General features: G+C 41.7%; 1 protein-coding gene across 3 annotated transcripts in view; it reads left to right on the forward strand.

Moving 5' to 3' along the window:
- The window catches only part of ENTREP2 (endosomal transmembrane epsin interactor 2), a 1,414,087-nt gene that overhangs the window by 1,144,952 nt on the left and 249,026 nt on the right, over positions 1–20,109 (forward strand). For all 3 annotated transcript variants that reach the window (XM_077263898.1, XM_077263899.1, XM_077263900.1), the window contains one exon: positions 15,957–16,064. In XM_077263898.1, coding sequence (XP_077120013.1) covers positions 15,957–16,064 — 108 coding nt within the window. The remainder of the gene's footprint in view (positions 1–15,956; positions 16,065–20,109) is intronic.

Consider the following 20,109-nt stretch of genomic DNA (forward strand, 5'->3'; position numbering starts at 1 on the left):
ACAAAAGTGCCACTGTGAGACGGTTCCCTTAGAGCTAAATTCCAAATAGATTAGGGTGATGAGGAATAGATAGTTACCTATATAAGCTCTGTGTCTGTAGTCATGATCCTCTGCTCTAGTCTTCTGCTTGTAGACCTTGCCCATAGTATTGTTTAGGACAACTTAAAAGCGTTCAGCTGCAATTGTGTTATACCTTGCCACTGCAGATAAATATAGTGCATTAATGAAAATATACTCAATATATAAATCATTCCCTACATGGGAGGCTAGCCTGCTATTTGTGTTCATTAGATATTGCTGCTTCACTGCTCTTCAGTGCACTGTTCAATTAATACTGAGCTTTCATCTATGACTACATTTTAGCTACAGTGCCTACAGGGATCTTAAATAGTCTATGACACACTTCCTATGTTATCATTGGTTCAGGCTGCAGCTCTGCCACCTCAGATTGGCTGCTGTGTTTAAATACAAGCCTATCTCAAGCTCACAAGGAGGTCACTCTATGGAGAGTTGACCTTTTTATAACGGTAAGAGCTGATTGATAAGAACGATAAGGCTGCTAAAGTGATTATATTATTATTTTATTTTTAGAGCATCATGGATTCCATAGTGATGTATATGAGAAGGGGTTACATAGAAGATACAAATATAAAATACATTGAACAAACTAACAATAACAGACAGGTGCAGCGAGGAGAGGGCCTTGCCCTTGCTGGTTTACATAATATGATGATATGACCCCCACAGAGTCCTAATCTCGACATAATGGACTTTATCTTGGGATAGAAAAAGAGACCGAATAATTTTTACAAGTCTAGATCCACAGTAGATCTGTGGTTAGTTCTCCACAATGTTTGGAGCAACTTCCTTGCCCTGTTCCATCAAAATCTGTGTGCAAGTATACCTAGAAGAACTGATGTTGTTTTGAAGGCAGAGGGCCTTCACATCAAATACTAACTTGGTTTAGGTTTTTCTTTTGTTTATTCACTTTGGACTTTGATATGTATATATCATATATACACTGGTCAAAAAAATAAAGGGAACACAAATCCCACATCCTAGATATCACTGAATGAAATATTCCAGTTGTAAATCTTTATTCATTACATAATGGAATGTGTTGAGAACAATAAAACCTAAAAATGATCAAAGTAAATCATAACTAATAGCCCACGGAGGTCTGGAGTTGTAATGATGCTCAAAATCAAAGTGGAAAATGAAGTTACAGGCTGATCCAACTTCAGTGGAAATGCCTCAAGACAAGGAAATGATGCTCAGTAGTGTGTGTGGCCTCCACGTGCCTGTATGACCTCCCTACAATGCCTGGGCATGCTCCTGATGAGGCAGTGGATGGTCTCCAGAGGGATCTCCTCCCAGATCAGGACTAAAGCATCCTCCAACTCCTAGAAAGAATGTGGTGCAATGTGACATTGGTGGATGGTGCGAGACATGATGTCCCAGATGTGTTCAATTGCATTCAGGTCTGGGGAATGGACGGGCCAGTCCATAGCTTCAACGCCTTCATCTTGCAGGAACTGCTGACATGCTACAGCCGCATGAGGTCTGGCATTGTCCTGCATTTTCCCAGGACCAGCCAATAGCATATGGTCTCACAAGGGGCTGGAGGATCTTATCTCGGTACCTAATGGCAGTCAGGCTACCTCGCCACATGGAGGGCTGTGCGGTCATCCAAAGAAGTGCCACCCCACACCATTACTGACCCACTGCCAAACCGGTCATGCTGAAGGATGTTGCAGGCAGCAGATTGCTCTCCATGGTGTCTCCAGACTCTGTCACGTCTGTCATATGTGCTCAGTGTGAACCTGCTTTCATCTGTGAAGAGCACAGAGCACCAGTGGTGAATTTGCCAATCCTGGTGTTCTGTGGCAAATGTCAAGTGTCCTGCACAGTGTTGGTCTGTGAGCACAACCCCATCTGTGGACATCGGGCACTAAGACCATCCTCATGGAGTCAGTTTCTAACAGTTTGTGCAGACACATGCACATTTGTGGCCTGCTGGAGGTCATTTTGCAGGGCTCTGGCAGTGCTCTTCCTGTTCCTCCTTGCACAAAGGCTGAGGTAGCGGTCCTGCTGCTGGGTTGTTGTCCTCCTATGACCACCTCCATGTCTCTTGGTGTACTGGCCTGTCTCCTGGTAGCGCCTCCACCCTCTGGATACTACGCGGACAGACACCGCAAACCTTCTTGCCACAGCTTGTATTGATGTGCCATCCTGGATGAGCTGCACTACCTGAGCCATTTGTGTGTGTTGTAGAGTCCAACTCCTGCTACCACGAGTGTGAAAGCACAACCAACATTCAAAAGTGACCAAAACATCAGCCAGAAAGCATTGGTACTGAGATGTGGTCTGTGGTCCCCACCTGCAGAACCACTCCTTTATTGAGTGTGTCTTGATAATTGCAATAATTTCCATCTGTTGTCTATGCCATTTGCACAACAGCATGTGAAATTGATTGTCAAACAGTGTTGCTTCCTAAGTGGACAGTTTGATTTCACAGAAGTTTGATTTACTTGGAGTTATATTCTGTTGTTTAAGTGTTCCCTTTATTTTTTTGAGCAGTGTATATACATATGTATATATAGAAAAGAAATATGTGTACACATTCATACATGCATACACAGTCATGACAAAACCAAGTATACAGCATTATCTTTGAATTTTGTGGTTTTATATATCTGTACATAAAAAAATGACAAAAGTTAGGTAGGTAACTACAGCCTCAGATGAAAAACAATACATGACATATTTTAAAGACTAGGCCAAAATGAATAAACAGTGTATGAAAAAATAAGTACATCCAATAAATCTGTAACTTTATAATCATAGAGTTCAAAGAATGTAAACTTAGTTTCTCTCATGTATATATGTCAGGAAAGATGCAGTTATGATCACAAGTTGTTTTGTTAGAATGCTGAGCCCTGATTAACATCACCATGACAACCATAAACATAATACTTATGACTGATTAGCATGATCTTTCATGATAATTATGTTGCTGGATTCATACCTTCAAAGTGAAATGCTAATTGTTTTATTTGTATTGCTGCGTTGTAACCTTTCACTGCAGGAAAGTCAGGTGTGTCCTACTTCTATTTGTGAAAGAGCTCTTCCATGATTAGCAGTCAGGAGTCCGTGTTGTGTCAGATTTTGGCAAGCTCACGGTAGAGAGGCTGATACTAGAGTTTACTTGATTCCATTTATGTAATGGTTTGTATACTTTTTTTTTAAAACACCATCATTTATGATCCAGTTTGTTGCCTCTATTTTTGCTACAAGGAGAAGCCAAAGAATAGGGTCAAGAATATCACTACTCCTCTCAAATTTATTGTTACAGTCACTCACTTTGAGAAGTCCAGTCATCCACTCCTCACATCACATCTTGAAGAGATGCCTGATTGAGATGGAGAATTTGGGGCTTGTGGTATATTCGGTTTAAATAAACATCATATGGATCTGCCATTACAGAACAGTGAATTAGGCAAAATTCAAATTTGTCTGTTCAATTAGTTTTTAACTGTAAATTCTATTTGCAAAGAAGTTATTCTCCACTAATTTAATGACCCTTAATATGCTCTCACCAGACCCCAGAGCATAATAAACTTAATATGTAAAATATAATAAAAATATGCTCATCCCCTGGCCCCTTCACTCCTCACCACAACCCATCCCGTCTTTGTCCAATGTTCGGATCAGCATCAGCAGCGCTAAGATCCACCAGGTTTGCTATACCTGGGAGGGTTCTGCAAATGCATCTGTGAAGGTCACTGCACACGTTGTGACATCATGTGCCATGACCTTTGTGTCACATGTGTAGAGGCCTCCTAGTGCTAGCAAGCCCCATGAATGGGGAGAAGACAATGATGATGGCAGTGGAAAGGACAATGATGGGGTGGTGGGGAGGAGGCAATGATGGAGATGGTGGAATGGGTAATGATGGGGTGGTGGGGAGGAGGCAATGATGGAGGTGTGAAATGGGCAATAATGGGGTGGTGGGGAGAAAGCAATGATGGAGGTGGTGAAGAGGGCAATCATGGGGGTGGGGCAGAGGGCAATAATGGGATGCGGGGAGGAGGACAATGAGTTATATATGGTGTCATCCCTTATTATATAGCTTCCTCTGCTGTTATGTACAGTACTGTCTCTTACACAGTGTATTCTTGTTATTTTTGTTATTCACAGTGCCCTCTTTTATCACATATACCCCCTCTCATTAGATGTAAAATGACTACTGATGGAGGAACCGGTGACCAGATGGCCAATCCATCAGTTCCTCCTTTAGAAAATAAGCTTTCCCATGCTTCATCAGCCATCTTTGAATTACACAGCTAACAAGACAGGACAGTATGTAATAAAAACAGGGCTCTATAAAATCCAATATGTAAGGGACGGCAATATACATAATAAAGGAGACTATGTAATATATACATGTACGTGTGTGTGGCTATATATATATATATATATATATATATATATATATATATATATATATATATATATATATATATATAAAGTCCAACAAAAAGATGCAGAAAGAAAAGCGGCACTACCCTAGTCGGGTCAACAACACACACTAACTGCTGCGGGAACAGCGATGGTCTCTGTGCTTGCAAAACACCATATAACTGCGGGGTGCTCCTTCCAAGAAAACAGTCTTTTAATTCAGAAAAAATCCATAAGAAATGATGAGGGCACTCACCGCATAAAGTAGAAAATGGTTCCTTTATTGAAGATAAAACATCCAGAAAACGGTCATGGCCGGGGGAGAGGCAGCTCGTGCGAGCAGGGGTGGACAACGGCCGTTTCGCGCTGTCTTGCGCTTCTACGGGTCAAATTGTGGCAGGTCACTGACAGCGGATATAGTGTGCCGGCCAGACACACCCCGCCAGTCAGGACCTCCCACAAGCCAAAAGATACACACTCAAATATAAAAAAACAATTAAAATCAAACATCGAGTATAAATGAACCACTAAGCAGATTATCCTAAATGAGAAAATACTAAATATGTATAGTGTTACAGCAATTTTATATCTACTACATAAGAATGGCACAAATACCGGCAAAATAAATTAGAGCCGCATCTGAGGACTTTAGCAAAGGAATTGAACATCCCGCTTCTTCAACGGTCATGCGTACTAGGACACATCACTAGGTATTCTTGCGCCGCCTACAGGAATATCGACATATCTACCCTGTCGTTGAACCCAAGTGGACCCATAGCATTGCTGCGCAAGATCCACCTGGCCTCACATCTCAGGAGAAGATTGTCCAGGTCGCCACCTTGTACCGGCAGTGTTACCTTCTCAACGCCTGCAAAGGTAAGGCAGTTCGTGAGACCTCCGTGTACTTCTCTTACATGTGCAATGAAACGTGGTACTCCTTTCCCGGATACCACCGTTCTACAATGTTCTTTAAAGCGAATATATAACGGACGAATAGTCTTACCAATGTAAAAGTATTTACACGGGCAGAACATGACATATACGACGTGATCAGTTTTGCAGGTTATAAAATCATTGACTACATGTGAGACAGTTCCTATACGAAGGAGACGATCTGTCAGATGTTGTGGACAAACTGAACAATGTCCACACTTAAAATTACCTTTAGGGGTCATGCTTTGTAGCCAATTTATTTTTGGTTTCGTCACTCGATTCCTGACTAATCTATCACGCAATCTGGCACTCCTCCTATTAGCTATTATGGGACCTCTCAATGCTATCTCTGCCAATTCTTTGTCCCTTTCTAAGAGGTGCCAATTCTTTTTGATAGCCAGTCTAATCTGTTGATCCATACTCCCATATTTAAAACAGAAATTGAATCTTTTTAAATTTCTCTGTCTTTGACCAGATTTAATTTTGGTCGATCGGGTCAACCTTTCATTTTCAACTCTACTCAGGGCCGATGATAGCAATCCCTCCGGATACCCTCTATCTTCAAACCTCCTTTTCATTTCCATAGCCTGGCGACAAAAACCTTCTTCAGTATTATTGACCCTACTAGTTCTTAAAAATTGGCTGTAAGGTACAGCTCGTTTGGTATGTGGCGGGTGGTAACTGTTAAAGTGCATCAGTGTGTTAGCTGCGATCGGTTTTCTAAACAAGGAGGTGCATACCTTGTTGTCTTTAATCTCCACCAATACGTCTAGAAATTCAAGTCGAGAACCCCCAAACAACGAAGTAAAGGTCATATTCATGTCGTTGCTCAGATTGAGGTATCTCACAAACGCCTGAAAGGCCTGCTCGGTACCGTCCCAGATTATTACTATGTCGTCCACATATCTGCGGAAAAACTTAATATGCTGCAAAAAGATATTACTTTCAGAATAAACATATTTCTCCTCGAAATAGCCTAGGAACAAGTTCGCAAAAGTACAAGCTGCCGGGGTCCCCATCGCGGTACCTTCCTTTTGTAAGTACCACTCATCCAGAAATGTAAACACATTATGGGTCAGAATAAATTCTAAACTCTCACAAATAAAACCAATAAATTTTTCACTTTTATCCGTTGTGCCCAAAATAGTTCTAATTGTTTCCACCCCCATGGATTGTGGAATCCTGGTATACAGGCTTTCCACGTCAATCGACGCCAACGAAAAGCCCTCCTGCCAGCTGAAACCTTGTATACTTTTTAAGAAAGAATTGGTATCCTTTAAATACGAAGGAATACTTTGTAGCATGGGGCGTAATAACCAATCAATGTACTGGGATAGGGGCTCAGTGAGCGACCCTATCCCAGACACGATGGGACGGCCAGGGGGACAAGTGACAGATTTATGTACCTTAGGGATGTGGTACCAATGGGGCTTCGTGGGGAACCCCGGCAACAGCTTCTCAGCCTTTTTTTGCGAAATTGTTCCTTGCTCGACATGTTTTCTGAGCAGAGATCTCAAATGACCTCTATACTTCTGCAACGGATTACTGGGAAGTGGTTTATACACAGTCATATCTGACAATTGTCTTTTAGCCTCATTAGTGTAATAATCTTTAGAGAGTAAGACAATCTTGCCTCCCTTGTCAGCTGCTCTGACCACAGTGTCTTCCCAAGACTTGATCTCTAGTAACGCCTTTTCTTCTTTTTTCGTGATGTTACTGGTAGCTTTATGATATACCAAAGCCTCTACGTCTTTCAAGACCTGTGCTTCAAACAGATCAATTAAATTACCAGGAGACACAACGGGCATGAATCTAGAAGGGACGCCCCCTCTAAAGGGTGCTCCCGCACTAGCTTCCCCATTCTGGTCTCTTCTCGGCTCTTCTACCAATCCTAACAACAATTCTGCATCCTCTCTTACATCAGCTAAAGCTCCTGTCCCTGCCATAAACCCCAATGGGCCAATCTTACAAGGGATGTCGCCTTCCATAGTATCACCGGTAACGTCTTTATTAACAAAATTTTTAAAAAGATGAATTTTTCTAACCGATTTAAATAAATCGATCCTAAACTCTGTGAGGTCAAATTCCTCTGGGACACTATAATTCAGACCCTTGGATAACAGATTCAAATGGTCTGATGTCAAAACATGACTAGTCAGATTAATAACCGTTTCTTCTGTTACGCCGGTTAATATTTCTTTGTCCAAGCTACGTGTCTCCGTTTCCGCTGCTTTCTTTGCTCTCCTCCATTGTCTTTTTCTTCCGCCCCTCCGGGTCTTACCCCTAAAGGGGTCGATGCTCCTGTGGCTTCTATATCAATGGTTGGAAGAATCTCGAGAGAACCGGTCATAGCGCTTGCACTATCACTAAGACTGGATTCAGACTCAGTGGTGAGATAGTCTCTGTTACGGTTCCTGTTGTTCGGACCTGATTTCTTTTTCCAATGCGGTGTATTCTTATTTCTACCACTGTATCCGTTCGACAAATTCCATGAAAAAATTCTGCCAGTATCAAAATCAGCCTTGTCGCGTATGTACTTATCTCTCTTTCTCTGTTTAATATTAGCCTGAATGGGTATGAGTCTGCTTTCCAATTTCTTTTGGCAGACACCCCACTGGCTTTCAGAAAACCTTGTTTTCAGTTCTTCTTGTGTCTTATTCAGATCAGCACAGTAGATCTTGAGAACACTTTAACATAATACTTTCCCATTCAGAGCGGAATACCGCATCTTCGTTGTGTTTTCTGGATGTTTTATCTTCAATAAAGGAACCATTTTCTACTTTATGCGGTGAGTGCCCTCATCATTTCTTATGGATTTTTTCTGAATTAAAAGACTGTTTTCTTGGAAGGAGCACCCCGCAGTTATATGGTGTTTTGCAAGCACAGAGACCATCGCTGTTCCCGCAGCAGTTAGTGTGTGTTGTTGACCCGACTAGGGTAGTGCCGCTTTTCTTTCTGCATCTTTTTGTTGGACTTTAGTTATTACACTCATTTGAGCTGAGCACACCCTGTAGAGTCGGATTTTTTTGCACTTTCATTGCGAGTTCAGTTGACTATGGAACAGATGGAACTCACAGCTGCTATTCCCAGAGCAGGATTACAGGCTGGCCGGGTGGATGTGGACAATTACTTCAAAGAGTGCGAGCAGGTGGATGAGATACGCTCTTTGAGTACAAAGGCGTTAGAGTACAAAATGACTAACTTAGCAGAAAGAGAAATAAAACTGTTTTGGACCAACAAATCTCTCAAGTCCTATTGTGATAGTGGAAGAGTTCCGCGGGGACTTAGGGTCTGGAAGCAGATTTCTCAACACAACGAAGATGCGGTATTCCGCTCTGAATGGGAAAGTATTATGTTAAAGTGTTCTCAAGATCTACTGTCGCTGGTCTTAAAAACCAATTTGAAAAATTATGAGACCGTAAGTGCTGATCTGAATAAGACACAAGAAGAACTGAAAACAAGGTTTTCTGAAAGCCAGTGGGGTGTCTGCCAAAAGAAATTGGAAAGCAGACTCATACCCATTCAGGCTAATATTAAACAGAGAAAGAGAGATAAGTACATATGCGACAAGGCTGATTTTGATACTGGCAGAATTTTTTCATGGAATTTGTCGAACGGATACAGTGGTAGAAATAAGAATACACCGCATTGGAAAAAGAAATCAGGTCCGAACAACAGGAACCGTAACAGAGACTATCTCACCACTGAGTCTGAATCCAGTCTTAGTGATAGTGCAAGCGCTATGACCGGTTCTCTCGAGATTCTTCCAACCATTGATATAGAAGCCACAGGAGCATCGACCCCTTTAGGGGTAAGACCCGGAGGGGCGGAAGAAAAAGACAATGGAGGAGAGCAAAGAAAGCAGCGGAAACGGAGACACGTAGCTTGGACAAAGAAATATTAACCGGCGTAACAGAAGAAACGGTTATTAATCTGACTAGTCATGTTTTGACATCAGACCATTTGAATCTGTTATCCAAGGGTCTGAATTATAGTGTCCCAGAGGAATTTGACCTCACAGAGTTTAGGATCGATTTATTTAAATCGGTTAGAAAAATTCATCTTTTTAAAAATTTTGTTAATAAAGACGTTACCGGTGATACTATGGAAGGCGACATCCCTTGTAAGATTGGCCCATTGGGGTTTATGGCAGGGACAGGAGCTTTAGCTGATGTAAGAGAGGATGCAGAATTGTTGTTAGGATTGGTAGAAGAGCCGAGAAGAGACCAGAATGGGGAAGCTAGTGCGGGAGCACCCTTTAGAGGGGGCGTCCCTTCTAGATTCATGCCCGTTGTGTCTCCTGGTAATTTAATTGATCTGTTTGAAGCACAGGTCTTGAAAGACGTAGAGGCTTTGGTATATCATAAAGCTACCAGTAACATCACGAAAAAAGAAGAAAAGGCGTTACTAGAGATCAAGTCTTGGGAAGACACTGTGGTCAGAGCAGCTGACAAGGGAGGCAAGATTGTCTTACTCTCTAAAGATTATTACACTAATGAGGCTAAAAGACAATTGTCAGATATGACTGTGTATAAACCACTTCCCAGTAATCCGTTGCAGAAGTATAGAGGTCATTTGAGATCTCTGCTCAGAAAACATGTCGAGCAAGGAACAATTTCGCAAAAAAAGGCTGAGAAGCTGTTGCCGGGGTTCCCCACGAAGCCCCATTGGTACCACATCCCTAAGGTACATAAATCTGTCACTTGTCCCCCTGGCCGTCCCATCGTGTCTGGGATAGGGTCGCTCACTGAGCCCCTATCCCAGTACATTGATTGGTTATTACGCCCCATGCTACAAAGTATTCCTTCGTATTTAAAGGATACCAATTCTTTCTTAAAAAGTATACAAGGTTTCAGCTGGCAGGAGGGCTTTTCGTTGGCGTCGATTGACGTGGAAAGCCTGTATACCAGGATTCCACAATCCATGGGGGTGGAAACAATTAGAACTATTTTGGGCACAACGGATAAAAGTGAAAAATTTATTGGTTTTATTTGTGAGAGTTTAGAATTTATTCTGACCCATAATGTGTTTACATTTCTGGATGAGTGGTACTTACAAAAGGAAGGTACCGCGATGGGGACCCCGGCAGCTTGTACTTTTGCGAACTTGTTCCTAGGCTATTTCGAGGAGAAATATGTTTATTCTGAAAGTAATATCTTTTTGCAGCATATTAAGTTTTTCCGCAGATATGTGGACGACATAGTAATAATCTGGGACGGTACCGAGCAGGCCTTTCAGGCGTTTGTGAGATACCTCAATCTGAGCAACGACATGAATATGACCTTTACTTCGTTGTTTGGGGGTTCTCGACTTGAATTTCTAGACGTATTGGTGGAGATTAAAGACAACAAGGTATGCACCTCCTTGTTTAGAAAACCGATCGCAGCTAACACACTGATGCACTTTAACAGTTACCACCCGCCACATACCAAACGAGCTGTACCTTACAGCCAATTTTTAAGAACTAGTAGGGTCAATAATACTGAAGAAGGTTTTTGTCGCCAGGCTATGGAAATGAAAAGGAGGTTTGAAGATAGAGGGTATCCGGAGGGATTGCTATCATCGGCCCTGAGTAGAGTTGAAAATGAAAGGTTGACCCGATCGACCAAAATTAAATCTGGTCAAAGACAGAGAAATTTAAAAAGATTCAATTTCTGTTTTAAATATGGGAGTATGGATCAACAGATTAGACTGGCTATCAAAAAGAATTGGCACCTCTTAGAAAGGGACAAAGAATTGGCAGAGATAGCATTGAGAGGTCCCATAATAGCTAATAGGAGGAGTGCCAGATTGCGTGATAGATTAGTCAGGAATCGAGTGACGAAACCAAAAATAAATTGGCTACAAAGCATGACCCCTAAAGGTAATTTTAAGTGTGGACATTGTTCAGTTTGTCCACAACATCTCACAGATCGTCTCCTTCGTATAGGAACTGTCTCACATGTAGTCAATGATTTTATAACCTGCAAAACTGATCACGTCGTATATGTCATGTTCTGCCCGTGTAAATACTTTTACATTGGTAAGACTATTCGTCCGTTATATATTCGCTTTAAAGAACATTGTAGAACGGTGGTATCCGGGAAAGGAGTACCACGTTTCATTGCACATGTAAGAGAAGTACACGGAGGTCTCACGAACTGCCTTACCTTTGCAGGCGTTGAGAAGGTAACACTGCCGGTACAAGGTGGCGACCTGGACAATCTTCTCCTGAGATGTGAGGCCAGGTGGATCTTGCGCAGCAATGCTATGGGTCCACTTGGGTTCAACGACAGGGTAGATATGTCGATATTCCTGTAGGCGGCGCAAGAATACCTAGTGATGTGTCCTAGTACGCATGACCGTTGAAGAAGCGGGATGTTCAATTCCTTTGCTAAAGTCCTCAGATGCGGCTCTAATTTATTTTACCGGTATTTGTGCCATTCTTATGTAGTAGATATAAAATTGCTGTAACACTATACATATTTAGTATTTTCTCATTTAGGATAATCTGCTTAGTGGTTCATTTATACTCGATGTTTGATTTTAATTGTTTTTTTATATTTGAGTGTGTATCTTTTGGCTTGTGGGAGGTCCTGACTGGCGGGGTGTGTCTGGCCGGCACACTATATCCGCTGTCAGTGACCTGCCACAATTTGACCCGTAGAAGCGCAAGACAGCGCGAAACGGCCGTTGTCCACCCCTGCTCGCACGAGCTGCCTCTCCCCCGGCCATGACCGTTTTCTGGATGTTTTATCTTCAATAAAGGAACCATTTTCTACTTTATGCGGTGAGTGCCCTCATCATTTCTTATGGATTTTTTCTGAATATATATATATATATACATATAGCTTTGTTGCCTTAAGAGGAGGGGGGCCCAGACATATTTCCTGCACAGGGGCCCCAAGCTGTCTGTGTCCGCCCCTGCTTTCTTGGGTCCTCTACCAGAAGCGTTGGAGTTTGAGGGTTCTATGCAGAATCTTAATTGTTCCCAGCATTGCACTTTTCTGGACAGAGAGCTCAAATGTTGCTCCTGGGATCTGATGGAGCCATTCTTCCAACTTAGGGGTTACTGCTCCAAGTGCTCCTATCACCACTGGAATCACTGTTGCCTTCACCTTCCACATCTTCTCCAGTTCTCCTTTGAGGCCCTGGTATTTCTCCAGCTTCTCATATTTCTTCTTTCTGATGTTGCTGTCACTTGGCACTGCTACATCTATTATCATTGCTGTCTTCTGATCACAATGTCTGGTTGGTTAGCCAACACCTGCTTGTCCGTCTGGATCTTGAAGTCCCAAAGGATTTTAGCCCTTTCATTCTCCATCACTTGTTCTAGGGTCTCCCACTTGGACTTACGGGTACTTAGCCCATATGCTGTGCAGATGTTCCGGTATACAATTACCGCTCTTTGGTTGTGGCATTCTATATATGCTGTTCCTGCTTGCATTTTGCATCCTGCCACTATGTGTTGGATGGTTTCTGTGGTTTCTTTTCATAATCTGCACCTTGGGTCTTGTCTTGTGTGGTAGATTCCTGCTTCTATGGATCTGGTAGAAGGACATGGACAAGGCAAGAGAACCTGGATCTGATGATATATATACAGCTCTGTAAAAAATTAAGAGACCACCACATTAAAACCCTGTCATGGGCAGCCCAATCTCCAGACCTGAACCCCATTGAAAACCTCTGGAATGTAATCAAGAGGATGATGGATAGCCACAAGCCATCAAACAAAGAAGAACTGCTTAAATTTTTGTGCCAGGAGCAGTGTGAAAGACTGGTAGAAAGCATGCCAAGACGCATGAAAGTTGTGATTAAAAATCATGGTTATTCCACAAAATATTGATTTCTGAACTCTTCCTGAGTATTGTTGTTTCTAAATTATTATTAACTTGTTTTCTTTGCATTATTTGATATCTGAAAGTAAAGTTGTTGTTTTTTTCTAATCTTGACCATTTCTCCTTTTCAGAAAAAAATACAAAATTCTTTGCTTGGAAATTCGGAGACATGTTGTTAGTAGTCTATAGAATAAATGAAAAATTTATATTTTACTAAAAAATATACCTATAAAGAGAGAAATCAGACAAACTGAACATTTTGCAGTGGTTTCTTTTGCCAGACCTGTATATACTGTGTGTGTGTGTGTGTGTGTATATATATATATATATATATATATATATATATATATATATATATATATATGTATATTTATATATGTGTATATATATATATAATATATATATATATATCAGTTGGTCCGGAGAGTATTCAGACCCCTTTAAATTTTTCACTTTTTGATTCATTGCAGCCATTTGGTAAATTCAAAACAGTTAATTTTTGTTCTCATTAATGTACACTCTGCACCCCATCTGCACTGGAAAAAAAAAACAGAAATGTTGAAATTTTTGAAAATTTATTAAAAAAGAAAAACTGAAATATGACATGGTCATAAGTATTCAGACCCTTTGCTCAGTATTGAGTAGAAGCATCCTTTTGAGCTAGCACAGCCATCAGTCTTCTTGGGAATGATGCAACAAGTTTTTCACACCTGGATTTGGGGATCCTCTGCCATTCTTCCTTGCAAATCCTCTCCAGTTCTTTCAGGTTGGATGGTGAACGTTGGTGGACAGCCATTTTCAGGTCTCTCCAGAGATGCTCAATTGGGTTTAGGTCAGGGCTCTGGCTGGGCCAGTCAAGAATGGTCACAGAGTTTTTCTCAAGCCACTCCTTTGTTATTTTAGCTGTGTGCTTAGGGTCACTGTTTTGTTGGAAGGTGAACGTTCCGCAAAGTCTGAGGTCCAGAGCATATTGAAAGAGGTTTTCATCCTGGATATCTCTGTTCTTGGCATACTTGGCATTCATGTTTCCTTCAGTCACAACCAGTCGTCCTGTCCCTGCAGCTGAAAAACACCCCATAGCATGATGATGCCACCACAATGTTTCACTGTTGGGATTGTATTATGCAGGTGATGAGCAGTGCCTGGTTTTCTCCACACATAGCGCTTAGAATTATCACCAAAAAAGTCTGTCTTCGTCTCATCAGACCAGAGAATCTTATTTCTCATAGTCTGGGAGTCCTTCATGTGTTTTTTAGCAAACTTTATGCTGGCTTTCATATGTCTTGCACTGAGAAGATTCTTCCGTCAGGCCACTCTGCCATAAAGGCCTGACTGGTGCAGTTGACTTTCTCCAGTCTCCCTACTGCATCACTGGAGCTCAGCCACAGTGATCTTGGGGTTCTTTTTTACCTCTCTTACCAAGGCTCTTATACAATTGCTCAGTTTGGCTGGACGGCCAGGTGTAGGAAGACTTCTGGTCGTCCCAAACTTCTTCCATTTAAGGATTATGGAGGCCACTGTGCTCTTATTACTGCAGAAATTCTTTTGTAACCTTCCCCAGATCTGTGCCTTGCCACAATTCTGTCTCTGAGCTCCTTGGCCAGTTCCTTGGTCTGACATGCACTGTGAGCTGTGAGGTCTTATAAAAACAGGTCTGTGCTTTTCCAAATCAAGTCCTATCAGTTTAATTAAACACAGCTGGACTCCAATGAAGGAGCAGAACCATCTCAAGGAGGATCACAATGAAATGGACAGCATGTGACTTAAATATGAGTGTCTGAGTAAAGGGTCTGAATACATATGACCAATTGATATTGTCATAAAAATTGTCATGCTTGTTCAAGCCAAGTGTTCCTGTGTATTTGAGATTGGAAGAGATAATGAGCATTCAGCCAACTGTTATTTATCGAATAGGGCTACTCTAGCATAGCTAATGTAGATTAGAATACTATGATCAGATATATGCATGTTTTAAAATTTAGATTAACAGTCAGTCTGGTTAACCTCTTACCAACATCTGTCACTCATGTATGGAGGATATGCACACTGCTTGTATGGTAGCAGGCTCAACACCTGAGCCTACTCCTTACTGCATGGGTGCCGACTCTTTTACATATTTGGAACCAGAGAGTAACTACTGTATAATCCTTTAAATGTTGCAGTCAAGAATAACAGTGGTATTTAAAAGGTTTAAAAGTTTAATATGGTGCCATTTATGATATGTTATGATATGAGTATTTGTCTTTTTCAAACTAGTACAAAAATGTGGAAAACCATGTTTTTTTGTGCTATTCCATTCTTTTGCCCCTCATTAGCAAAGGTAGGGTCATTAGCTAAGCTAGGTTACAAGAAATCAATTGATGGAATATCTGAAGTCATGTTTCGGTTTGTGAGACATGATAGCCATACAAAAAGCATTTTCACTCTGTTGGGAAAAAAAAGCCTCCTTATGCTCCCTCAACCATGATTATTCATCCAGGTAAAACTAAATTCACAGGGAAATGTTAATATCATTTTGTTGTAATAGGCTGTAATGACTAGTACAGAATTGTGACATATTAGTGTCCTGAAAGAGTTCATTTGCAAGGGGTTAAGATCTGAAAAAGCAGCAGTGCAAACTAATTAATCCCACAATGAACAGATAGCAAGTGACAGCCGCTATTATCAAACCAATTAAATATGTTTGCAGTCCCGTCACATACATTTGTAAGATAAAACCTGATGGTTTTCTTTGCATTTTTACAGGACCTGTTGTTCAGTGTCTGTGCTTTGAATATCATCTCTACAATTGTCTGTGCTTTGGCTACAGCAATGTGCTGCATGCAGATGGTTTCTGCTGATGTTCTACAGCTGGTAAGTAGCACAAAAGATATAAATCCTTAGTTGTGAATTATGAATCCATCTACACTGTGACGACTATGGCTCATTTTATACAATCTCTGCTCTGCATGCTCATTATATACACCAAGAAAATCTTCCAATGTATACATCTACATGCTCAAAGACTTTATTGGCCAAATGTATGTAAAAATGGAATCATGTTGCCCTATAGTCAGCAGCCTCAACTGTACTGAAAAAGAATAGTTATCTACAGTTTTCAATACAATGAAATAAACAAACGTATTCCACACAGGAGAGCTAATTAAAAATATATATATATTGAATAATATATAATGGTCATGGTAACCAAGCCATGATGTAAACTTCTCACTAGTCTTGGATTTCTCTATCAAGAAGAATAGGGGAAAATCGAGAACAGGAGAACATAACACTTCATAAACCATTGTTATTTCTGTCAAATCTGAGATGACTGTGTATAGAGACTCTGATGTCAGTGTGAATTAGGCCTGAACGACAGGTATCAATTGTAAGAAATGGGGTTAGAATTGCCTAAATGTGATTTTATTTCTGTCAATCAATGCTCAATTATCAAACTACAAGACATTATACCATACGTTTATCTATATCCAGTGGCCAGGAATTCATCGTTGGAAATAAATTGGAAATTAGAGAACTCAAAGGCATACCTACAGGCTACCGGGCCTGCAAAATGTATGACAAGGCTTGTACCGACCATGTGCCATTTATTATACTGATGTCTTCTTGTATGGCAAGGAAGACTTTAACCCCTTACTGACATCGGGCGTAATAATACGCCAATGTCGGACTCCCTCCCTTTGATGTGGGCTCCAGTGGTGAGCCCACATCTTTCCCAGGACATGTCAGCTGTTTTGAACAGCTGACATGTGCCCGCAATAGCTGCGGGTGTAATCGAGATCCACTCATGGCTATTAACCATTTAACAAGCGCTTTCGGCAATTGCACCGGAAACCCACCCACCGGAAATGGCTTTTATTAATGTGGGAATAATATGCAAAGTTTATGCTAATTTGACTATCAGTAAAAAGTCACTGACTTTTCTCAACATATCTAGCGGCAGTATGTCAATCCACAGCATGGAAGTGACGTATTTGTTCAGAGCAACACGGTCTTCAGTGTTGTGGAGTGAATGTATGCCCACTTCAAGTCTCTCTGCCTGAGTATGAGCATTAGAAGCAGGAGTAGTGCAGAAGATTCAGTGAGAAGCTGTGCCAAACACAAGATGGCAGCGTGCTTTCCTTGAAAAATAGGTGCAAAAATCAAAGGTTTTTAGATAGTAATTGACATATGTCGTAGCTGTTTTCGTTCTGACCCAATGTCAGCTGACAGATCACCAGTGAGACCCAAATCAAGTAGTTACGCCCGTTATTTTACAAGCGCGCTTGGGGACAAAAAGACACCTCACACATATCCTGTGAGCAAGTCACTTTTATCTGATGTAATGCAGCAAAAGGCAGTATTTTATACCATTTACAACAAATGTAACACACAATGTAATTTATGTAGCCCCCACCATCACCCAGGGTCATACTGACCTTTATTCCTCACAACGTACCAAAAACATGTTGTGACTGACTATTGAGAACATACATGATAAGAAGTGTAGTCTCCTTGAAGGGGAGACCATCAGACTACTGCGTTAACAGATTCTAGCAATTCTAGCAATTAAAGGCAAGAGGCACTTAAAGGCAACCTATTATCCCTTCTATAACAATTTCCCCCTTTTGTAAATGGTATAACCTTTGCTACGGGGTTAGCTGATGTCCACAAAGGAGCTACTGTCTCATGGGTCTAGTACCCACAAGGGGGCTTTCTACCTGCTTCGCCCATCCACCCTCAGTGTGGACACTCACCTCCACCGTCAGCAGTGGCCATACGGGGCCTATGATACACTACAGAAGGTTCAGCCTTAGGTAATACATATATTAGCGCTTTTACGGCTACATAAAACAATAAGCAAAGCAACAAAATTTGCATACAAGTCTGTCAAGTCAAGTCAAAAATAATCCCTCCCTCTAGGCCGCTAAGCCAATCGGCTGGATTTAAAAAGGAGTCTCTATATTGTATTAGTCTTATTAAGACCTTAAGGAACCAAGAAAATCTGAGTCCAAGTCTCATTGTGTATGCAGTCTGGTGTTAATACCCTCCTTGGCTCCTGGGGTATGGCAAAGTACAGCATAGTCCTTGCAGATACTGGGCTGTGTGTACAGATCCAACAGTCCAGCAGTTTTTGTCCTTGTCGACATTTAAAAGTGTATTCAGTGTCTCTGTAAGGTGCAAACATCCTACCACTGCCAGCAAGGTGATTAGAACAACAGTCTTTCTGCTAGTGAAAAGATCTTTTTGCAGTGACTGGCATGGATCCAGGTGGGCGTTCCCTCAAGTGAATGTGGTCAGCTGGACTTTACAACGGGCCATCAAACCGTGGGTCTAGGCTCCTTCTCACGTGTCTGTGTATGACCACCCAATCACCTGGATTCAGCAGATGTGCGTCTGCACTGGCATTAAGATCTGGAATGGATGAAAACACATGTTTATGCACCACATTAAGTCTTTTCTGCAAGGCCTGGACATGGGCTGTCATAGACCCGTGTTGCATTTGTAGCACCTGTGGGAAGTACAGACCAGTCTCTGGCAAACTACTAAACAGGACTTCAAAAGGAGACAAGCCTGTCTTTCTATTTGGAGTGTGTCTGACTGACAAGAGTGCAAGAGACCAGCACTCTATCCCACTCTTTCCTGTGTCTGCCATGGCCTCTGAATTTTCAGTTTAAGTGTCCCATTTAGTCTTTCCACTTTCCCACTACTTTGTTGTCTATATGGTGCATGAAATGCTTGCTGTACTCCCAGGGCCTGCATGACTTCCCTCAATATTTCTCCCGTGAAGTGTGTACGCCTATCGCTCTCTATGGTTTCTGGGACACCATACCTGCAGATCAGTTCTTTCATCAATTTGTCTGCAGTCACTTTAGCATTTGCACATTTTACCAGATAGGTTTCCAGCCAACCAGAGAAGAGATCTACACATACTAGGACATTTTTCACACACTCCTACCTTGGGTAGCTGTATGTAGTGAGTCTGCAGTCTCTGAAACGGATATGAAGAAGAAACCGAAATGAAGTCCAAGATAAAGTACAGATAACAATGTTTATTAAAATATAAATGATATAGTAACACGGTGGGAAAAAATACCATGAAAAGCACAACACCATGGACATATGGATGGCACTAGAAATGAATTAAATATGTGACCATAGTAGGAGATCAACATGTATGTGCATACTTGTGTATAATTGTTTATGTGTACCGTGCCTTGAGATTTATTTATTTAGTCTCTGAAACGGGTAGAGAGGCCTGGGTGTCGCTTTCTTAGGGACTTTTTCTGTTTTACCTGGGTTGTGCTGTGCACAGATGAGGCATGACCGTACCAGCTTTGCTGCTGCGTAACTGAAACCAGGAGCGATCCGGAAGGCATCTACCATGGACACATGTGACATTTTGAGGTGTGAGTGGGGCCATCTGTTGCTTGCGCCATAATTAGGAACAGGGACCTTGGTATATACAATTTATCCTTATTCTCCCAAAACTCCTTTTGAGTTCAGCTCAGCTCTCATTCTCCCCCGTGTTCCTTCTCTGTTTGGGCAGCTGTAGGGATTTCAGGACATCTAGGCTCAGTGTGGCTGGAATACGCTGACTCTCCGCCACCGTCCACTGCTCTCTAGGCCGCCTTGCTGCTACTTTAGCAGCCTCGTCCGCCCTTCTGTTGCCCTCTACCTCCACAGAGTCACCGTCCGTGTGTGCTTTTACCTTGACGATGCCAACCTGGACTGGTAACGTCAATACCTCCACTAATTGTTTCACCAGCTCTGCATTTTTAATGGGCTTACCGGCTGATGTTAGAAACGTTCTGCTTCTCCAGACAGGGTGATAATCATGGGATATTCCCCATGCATAATTCGAATCTGTATAAATATTAGCGACTTTACCTGCAGCAGCTCTACACACCTCAGTGAGTGC

The sequence above is a fragment of the Ranitomeya variabilis genome, chromosome 5, assembly GCF_051348905.1.
Source record: "Ranitomeya variabilis isolate aRanVar5 chromosome 5, aRanVar5.hap1, whole genome shotgun sequence".
NCBI lineage: Eukaryota > Metazoa > Chordata > Amphibia > Anura > Dendrobatidae > Ranitomeya > Ranitomeya variabilis.